General features: G+C 63.1%; 1 protein-coding gene across 1 annotated transcript; it reads right to left on the reverse strand.

Moving 5' to 3' along the window:
* Positions 1–235: 235 nt before the first annotated feature.
* On the reverse strand, positions 236–8221 carry LIX1L (limb and CNS expressed 1 like; the record flags this gene model as incomplete). Its single annotated transcript, XM_079547627.1, has 6 exons — positions 236–478; positions 1258–1335; positions 2672–2767; positions 3409–3549; positions 4606–4769; positions 7939–8221. 6 exons carry the CDS (start codon positions 8219–8221, stop codon positions 236–238), a joined length of 1005 nt encoding a protein of 334 aa, XP_079403753.1.
* Positions 8222–8448: the final 227 nt, after the last annotated feature.

The raw sequence follows: 8448 nt of genomic DNA on the forward strand, positions 1-8448 counted from the left end.
TGAGCACAGCATTGCAGTGGGGTCAGCACTGCTATGGGGTGGGAGGGAAGGAGCTCTGCAGCAGGCAGCAGGAGGTTGAGGAGCAAGGATTAAAGTGGCATCACAAATCTGTTTGGGCTCTTTACAAAGAAAAAAAAAAAAGGCAAGAAATGTTTAAATTGTGCAAAAGGGCCCCGGCAGAGGAGTGAGAGCAGCAGAGCCCTGCGCGGCGCTGGGAGGAGGGCTGACGTGGAGCTCAGCAGCCCGAGGAGTGCATGCTGCCCAGCTGCCCGGCCGCCAGCATCAGGATGTCCTTCCTCTCCTTGTGGAAGCGCAGCTCCTTCCCCGCCAGGCGAGCCTCGTCCAGCTCCCTCTCGGTGGAAGCCAGCTCACGGGACAGGGCCCCCGGGCTGCTCTGCTCCCTGCTCACCCAGTCCATGGCCATCTGCTGTCGGATGTCGTCGTCCAGAGCGCGGTGGGAGTAATGAGCCAGGACCTCCTGGTGGGGAGGACGGGGGTTTGAGGCGATGCCCGGCTCTGGGCAGCTCTGCAACGGGAGCCTTGAGGCGCGCAGCCCCTGGGAGGCCAGCAGGAGAGGGAGGTGATCGTCCCCCTCTGCTCTGCTCTCGTGAGGCCCCATCTGCAGCAGTGCGTCCAGGGCTGGAGCCCCAGGACAAGAAGGACGGGGAGCTGTGGGAGAGGGTCCAGAGGAGCTGGAGATGAGCAGGGGCTGCAGCATCTCTCCTATGAGGAAAGGTTGAGGGAGCTGGGCTTGGTCAGCTTAGAGAAGGGAAGGCTGCAGGGAGACCTCAGGGTGGCCTTCCAGAACTTGAGAGGAGCGGATGAACAGGAGGGGGAACGGCTGTTTGTGAGGGTGGGTGGTGATGGGACAAGGGGGAATGGTGTTAAAGTGAGACAGGGGAGGCTGAGGTTGGATGTAGGAGGAAGTTTTTCACACAGGGTGGTGAGGCACTGTTACAGGCTGCCCAAGGAGGCTGTGGATGCCCCAGCCCTGCAGGCATTCGAGGCTGTGGCTCTTGGCAGCCTGGGCTGCTGGTTGGTGACCTGCACACAGCAGGGGGTTGGAATGAGATGAGCCTTTTCAACCCAGGCCATTCTACGAGTCAATGATTCTATGGGTCCCTACGGCACCCCACGGGTCCCTCTGGCAGCCTGGTGTGCTGGTTGGTGACCCTGCACACCGCGGGGGGTTGGCGCTGATGGGCACTGTGCTCCTTTTCAACCCAGGCCACTCGATTCTGCGCCTCTATGACTCACCTGCCGTGAGCACTGCCGCTCCCGCATGGCCTTCAGGCTGCCGTTCCAGTGCAGCAGTTGGAACACCGTCATCAGCTCCTGCAATGGCAACAGCAGGCAGTGGGTGCCAGCAGCGCAGGCTGTGCTCCTCCCCAGCCCCGTGAGCTCAGCGCTGTGTGCCGTGCGCGGCCCTCTGTGGTCTGAGGGCCGTGGGGTCTGAGGGCCATTCGGGGCTCCGTAAGCAAAAGAGTTGTGAGTTAATGCGAGGATAATGAGAGAGACTGAGAACAGCAGCAACGCGCCGGGATGTCGGCAGCTGGAAATCCCCGCAGCCCGATGGACACCAACAGCACTAAGTTCTGCTCTCCTCGTGGGGCCACGCAGGCGCAGTGCTGGAGAGCCGCAGCAACCACTGAGCTGCCCCTGCAGCTGGGCAGTACGGCGCAACCGACACGGTGCTGCTCCTCCTGCAAGGGCCGGCCTGCCACAGCAACCGCTGCACGAAGACGGGAGAGAGCTCAGCGCACAGCCATGCTCTGCATGGGCTCCTTCTGCTCCGTTACCAAAGGCCATCAGCACTATGGCATCACCCTCGGCACCAAGGGCACCTCACCGCGTGTTTTGCTGTACACCAAATGGCCAGGCTTGGAAGGGACTCCATGCTCACGGAGCTCCAACCCCACCCTGCATGCCAACCTCCCCACGTTTCACAGCAGCCCAGGCTGCCCAGGGCCCCATCCAGCCTGGCCTCCAACCCCTCCAGGGATGGACGGGGCATCGCAGCCTCTCTGGGCAGCTGTTCAGCCCCTCACCGCTCTCCCAGCACACAACTTCCCTGACCCCCAGCCTCCAGCTGCCCTCCCTCCGCTTCCAGCCGTTCCCTGGCCTGCTCTCATCTCCCCTGCCCAAGAGCTGCCTCCCCTCCTGGCTGCAGGCTCCCTGCAGGCGCTGCAGGCTGCACTCAGCTCAGCCCCAGCTCCTCTTCTCCATGCTGAACGAGCCCAGCTCCCTCAGCCTGGCTTTGCACGGAGCTGCTGCAGCCCCTGATCTTGCTGCAGCAGGAGGTGGCGCAAACCCAGCGGGGTGGGATGGGAGCAGTGCTCAGAGGGCAAGCTGTGTGCAATTAGCAGCACTAATCATAATGAGCAGTGAATGGTGCTCACTGAGGTCCTTCTACCTGGTCTCTCTCCTTTTGCAGGAGAGGACAAAAGCTGCACAAGGAAAGGCTGCCTGCACACCCAGCTGTGTCACCGATGGCACCGATGATGGCACTGATGGCACCGCAAACACACACTGCCGTCCCACAGACACCAAACAGCTCCACACAGAGAAACCCAACGCCGACTGCCGGCACAGCAGAGCTGGAAACCCGGAGTGGTGTTCAGAGGAGAGCCCCACTCTTATGGTGAAGGCACAGCCCAACCGTCAGCTGTACCTGGAACTCCAGCATGGATTTCCCCTTGTTGGACTCCAGCATGAAGCGGAAGGCGCCGATGCCGGTGTTGGGGTTATCAGCCTCCTCCCGGTTGCCCTGCAAAAGAGGAGAGCTGAGCTGTAAGGAATGGCAGGCACACAAGGCAGCGCCCCCAGTGCCACAACGATCCGTGAGCTGCAGAGCTGCCTGCACATCTGCTGAGTGCAGGGCAGCGAAACACAGCGCCTGCAAACAAAGCTGGCAGCAGGCAGAGGGAGAATGGGGAGGTTTTAATGCCGGGAGGCAGCAGGAGGAGCTCACACCTCAGCAGGAGGCTCCCTGCAGGTCAGGGCTTCCCTATGAAGAAAGGCTGAGGGAAGCGGGTCTGTTCAGCCTCGAGGACAGGAGGCCGAGAGGGGACCTGAGCCAGGTCTGTAAATATGGAGGTGTGGGGCAGAGTGGCGAGGCCGGGCTCTTTTCAGCAGCGTTGGAGACAGGACGAGGGGAACGGCCAGCAACTGCAGCGCAGCAAGTCCTGCACAAACGTGCAAAGAACTGCTTTGGTGAGGTGGCGGAGCGCTGGCGCAGCTGCCCAGGGGCTGCTGGAGTCTCCTTCTCTGCAGATGCTCCAGACCCGCCTGCACACCGACCTGTGCGACCTGCTGCAGGAACTGCTTTGGCAGGGGGTTGGACTCCGTGAGCTCTGCAGCTCCCTTCCAACCCTGGCGATTCTGTGATTCCACCATGCAGAGCCTTACGTTAAAGGATGCCAGGGCCTCCGAAACGCTCTTCTCGATGAACTCGTCCGTGATCCTCCGTGAGGGATGCTCGTTAAACACGGAGTTCATCAGCGCGATCTTAGCGGCGCTCCTCCGCGCTTCGGCCTTGGTGGGACAGAACTGAGGGGAGAAAAGTGCTGTCAGAACAGCAGGGCTGCAGCCCCACAGCACCACCAGGACAGCACCTTCCATCCTTCCATCCCACAGAGCCCTTCCATCCATCTGTCCTTCCGTCTGTCCATCCATCCATCCATCCATCCATCCATCCATCCATCCATCCGTCCACCCGTCCATCTGTCCGTGCATCCATCATCCTTCCATCCCACAGAGCCCTTCCATCCATCCATCCATCTGTCTGTCCATCCATCCGTCCATCCACCCACCATCCTTCCATCCCTCAGAGCCGCAGCCCCACACCAGCACGAGGACAGCAGGGCTGCAGCAGGTCCTCCCCCAGCCCCACACCACAGCCCCCAGGCAGCAGTGCTGCATAACTCTGGAAGGCTCTCCGACACCCCGAAGCCACGGGGGCAGGCAGTGGAACTGTGAGCACAGCTCCGAGATGCGCCGCCCATCAGAGCCTCAGCAGAACCAAATCCCAGCAGAACCAAAGCAGACGGCAGCACATGGGCACTGTGGGCTCCTGGGCCGGGCTCTGCTGCCAGAACTGATTCTTTTGGACACGTTCCTCCGGCCCAGAGCTGCAGCTCACAGCACCTGCAATGGGAACAGCTGCCCAGAGAGGCTGCGATGCCCCGTCCGTCCCTGGAGGGGTTGGAGGCCAGGCTGGATGCGGCCCTGGGCAGGCTGGGCTGCTGTGAAACGTGGGGAGGTTGGCATGCAGGGTGGGGTTGGAGCTCCGTGAGCCTGGAGTCCCTTCCAAGCCTGGCCATTCTGTGATTCGTTCTGTGATTCTGTGATCCAGCACTGCCAGGACCCACTGCGGTTCTCAGCCCTTCATATTTGGGGCAGATATTTGGGTGGGATGCTTTCCTTCTCATAGGAAGGCCGAGAGCGCCAATCAAACACGGAGGTTTGTTTTCCAGTTTTGTCATTTCAAGGAGAGATTCAGGGTGCAACCCAGAACCCTGCAAGGGAACCTTAACCCACCAACCCATCCCAGCTCCACCCCACAAGTGCTGCTCATCCCAGCAGCGCTCAGGGCTGCAGCCGTACCTGGAAGCTGCCGAAGCAGCTGCCTCCAGGCAGCGTGACGTAGCAGACGTAGGGCGGGCTGCTGGCTGGGACCATCTCATACACCACCAGGGCTCCGTTCTTCAGGTCGGCCCCACGCGACTGCTTCATCTGCCAGAACTCCTGCAGGGCCTCCACCACGTTCACTGCGGGGCACAAGAAGGGCTGAGACACCAAACACGGAGGACAAAGCCGCTGTGTACGGGGATCCCCGGCACAAGAAGGACACGGAGCTGTTGGGACGGGTCCAGGGGGCCACAGAGGCGAGCAGAGCACTGCTCCTGAGAAGGAAGGCTGAGCGAGACGGGCCTGTTCAGCTTGGAGAAGGGAAGGCTGCAGGGAGACCTCAGGGTGGCCTTCCAGAACATGAGGGGAGCGGATGAACAGGAGGGGGAACGGCTGTTTGTGAGGGTGGGTGGTGATGGGACAAGGGGGAATGGTGTTAAAGTGAGACAGGGGAGGCTGAGGTTGGATGTAGGAGGAAGTTTTTCACACAGGGTGGTGAGGCACTGTTACAGGCTGCCCAAGGAGGCTGTGGATGCCCCAGCCCTGCAGGCATTCGAGGCTGTGGCTCTGGGCAGCCTGGGCTGCTGGTTGGCGACCTGCACACAGCAGGGGCTGGAACTGATGGTCGCTGTGCTCCTTTTCAACCCAGGCCACCCTATGATCCCCTATGGGGAGCTGGGATGGCACTGGTGTCAGCGTGCCAACCCGATGGGAAGCACAGTCGTCAGCAGAGCTGCTGCTATCAGCATGGGGAGCACAGAGAGCCGCTGCTGATAGGAAAGCTCTTCTCATTCCACAAAGCAAAAGGAGCAGGTTTTGGAGGAGGGCTCTCAGCATCCCAAGGGGATGGGCTCCTCTGCAATGGGGAACGGTGTCAGGCTGAGCCATGGGAGGCCCAGGTTGGGTGTAAGGGAACATCCCACGGCAGCGGCGGTGCTGCTGTGCGTTGTGCCACCCCTGGGCACTGCAAGCAGCCCCGGAGCCACCTGAGCCACTGCTGTGCCCGAGCATTGCAGGGAGTTGGAAATACAGCCCTCAAATGCCCCTTCTGACTGAAGCACATTAAGGCCATCACCTCGATACGCCCATCACCGGCTGCGTGCAGAGCAAAGCTGCTCTTTTCTGAGGGTGACCCAAGTCCTGCGACGTCCCACCCTCGTGGTTCTCGGGGAGCAGCGACTCCTTCTGCAGCCCAAAGGATTTCAGTGCAGAGAGGAGCGCAGAGCACACAGGGGAGCGCAGAGCTCCTCCTTCGCAGCCCCAGCGCTCAGAGATCCACCGAGCCAGGGCCGCTCTGAGCCAGGGACGCGGAGCAGCTCACCCTGAGCCAGGGCGGCCCCTCGTGTGCTCCTGGCTGCGCAGCGCAGCCCTGCACGGACCGCAGCACATCGGCCTCGCACGCTCAGCACAGCCGCTAAGTGCTTCCACATGGCGCAATCAGGCTGCACACAGAGGTCCAGCAGCACAGCAGCACGGCGGCTGCCAGCCCTCCCCGTCTGCCCTGCTGTTGCAAGCAGAAGCTGCTGACTCCAAACGGCCTCAATGTCTCCTCTGGGAGATTCCTTCCATCAGCAGAGGGGTGGCAGTGGGACAGGGAGGAGATTGTCCCTGTCAGCTCTGCTCTCTGAGGCCCCATCTGCAGCACTGCGTCCAGGAGCCCCCAGGACAAGAAAGGCAGGGAGCTGTGGGAGAGGGTCCAGAGGAGCTGGAGATGAGCAGGGGCTGCAGCAGCTCCCTGCAAAGCCAGGCTGAGGGAGCTGGGCTCGTTCAGCATGGAGAAGAGGAGCTGGGGCTGAGCTGAGTGCAGCCTGCAGCGCCTGCAGGGAGCCTGCAGCCAGGAGGGGAGGCAGCTCTTGGGCAGGGGAGATGAGAGCAGGCCAGGGAACGGCTGGAAGCGGAGGGAGGGCAGCTGGAGGCTGGGGGTCAGGGAAGTTGTGTGCTGGGAGAGCGGTGAGGGGCTGAACAGCTGCCCAGAGAGGCTGCGATGCCCCGTCCATCCCTGGAGGGGTTGGAGGCCAGGCTGCATGGGGCCCTGGGCAGCCTGGGCTGCTGTGAAACGTGGGGAGGTTGGCATGCAGGGTGGGGTTGGAGCTCCATGAGCATGGAGTCCCTTCCAAGCCTGGCCAATCCATGATTCTATGACGGCGCTGAGCACCGCCCGGCACACTACGTTCGCTGCTGCTTTCACCATAAAACAAGAGCTCCATCCATCCCTACACAGAACCGGATGGTTGATGTGAATATTGCAGCACTGCTCTCTGGCACGAGAGCAATCCTGCTCAGAAACGCCCTCTGTCCCTCTGTGCAGACGTGGACTGAGGCACAAACAGAGCAATCCCAGCCCCCGCCCCACGCTGAGCTCCTCTCACCCCAGTGTCTGCGGTCACCAAAAGCAAAACAGCAAAAACAGAGCCCACATCCAGCAACAGCCGCCAGATCCCAGCCCTGCCCCACTGATCTGCGGCCTATGGGGCACTGAGGGGCAGCGGGGGGGGAATGGGGGAGTGAGGGGGAAGAGGGCACAGAAAAGGGGAAAGGGAGGAGTGAAGGGGGAGAGAGAAAAGGACTGGGGGGAGATGGGTGAAATGGGGGGAGGAGAGAGGAAAGGGGGGGAGAGAGGAAGAAGAGGGGGAATGAGGGGGAAAGTGAGGGAGTGAGGAGGATAGAGAGGAGGGAGAGGGGTGAGGGGGAAACGGGAGGGGGAAATGGGGGAGTGAGGGGGGAGAGGGAAAAGGAATGGGGGGGAAGATGGGTGAAATGAGGGAAGGAAAGGGGGAGGAAGAGGGGAGAGAGGGAAATGGGGGAGGGGATGGAGAAGGGGAAAAGGAAGAGTGAGGGGAGAAAGGGAGAAAAGGGGAAATGAGGGGAAAAAATGAGGGAGTAAGGGGGGCAGAGAGGAGGGAGAGGGGGAAACGGGAGGGGGAAATGGGGGAGTGAGGGGGGAGAGGGGTGAAATGAGGGAGGGAGGGAGGGAGGGAGAGGGAAGAGGGGAAACTGGGGTGAGAGGGGGAATGGAGAGCAAGGGTGGAAAAAGGGGAAATGGAGCGAGAGGGGATGGAGAAGGGAGGGGGGAGATGGGGGAAATGAGGGAGGGGGGAAACGGGGGAGGGGAGCAAAGGGGGGGAAGGGAAAAGGGACACGGGGGGGAGGGGGGCTGGGATGGGGGTGGGAGGGGAATGGGGGGGAATGGGGGGAGCCGGCAGCCACAGCCTCGCACGACGGGGTGGGAGACGAGCGGAGATGAGCGGCGGCGGGGAACGGCGCTGCCGGGCCGGGCCGCCCTCCCAACCCCCACAGCCCCCCGCTCACCTCGGCCGTAGCCCTGCGTGTGTTTGGCGAAGCTCCGCACCACCGCCTCCACCGCCTCCCGCAGCACCGCGGGCGGCCCCGAGCCGGGCGGGGGCGGGGCGGAGGCGGCGGGGCCCTGCAGGCCCAGCGGGGGCGGCGGCGGCGGCAGCCCCAGGCCCGGCCCCAGAGCGGCCGGAGGAGGCGGAGCGGCGGCGGCGGCGGGAGCCCCGGTGACCCCGGGCCGCAGGGAGCGCAGCGTTCCGCCCACGCCGGGCTGCAGCCGCTGCGCCCGCACCGACTCCATCGTCGCTCTGCGGGGCCGCCGCTGCCAATCAGAGCGCGCGGGGCCAATGGGGGTGGAGATCGCCGCGGGGAGGGGGAGGGGAGAGAGGGAGGTGTCGGCCAATGGGATGCGCGGAGGGGCCCGAGGGGCGGGGCGGCGGGAGGGAGACCGATGGCAGCGCGGAGGTGCCGGGGGTGGGCGGGGACGAGGGGGGCAGCGGTCCAATCGGAGTCGGAGAATGTCGGGGG

The sequence above is a fragment of the Tetrao urogallus genome, assembly GCF_951394365.1.
Source record: "Tetrao urogallus genome assembly, chromosome: 28".
Classification (NCBI taxonomy): domain Eukaryota; kingdom Metazoa; phylum Chordata; class Aves; order Galliformes; family Phasianidae; genus Tetrao; species Tetrao urogallus.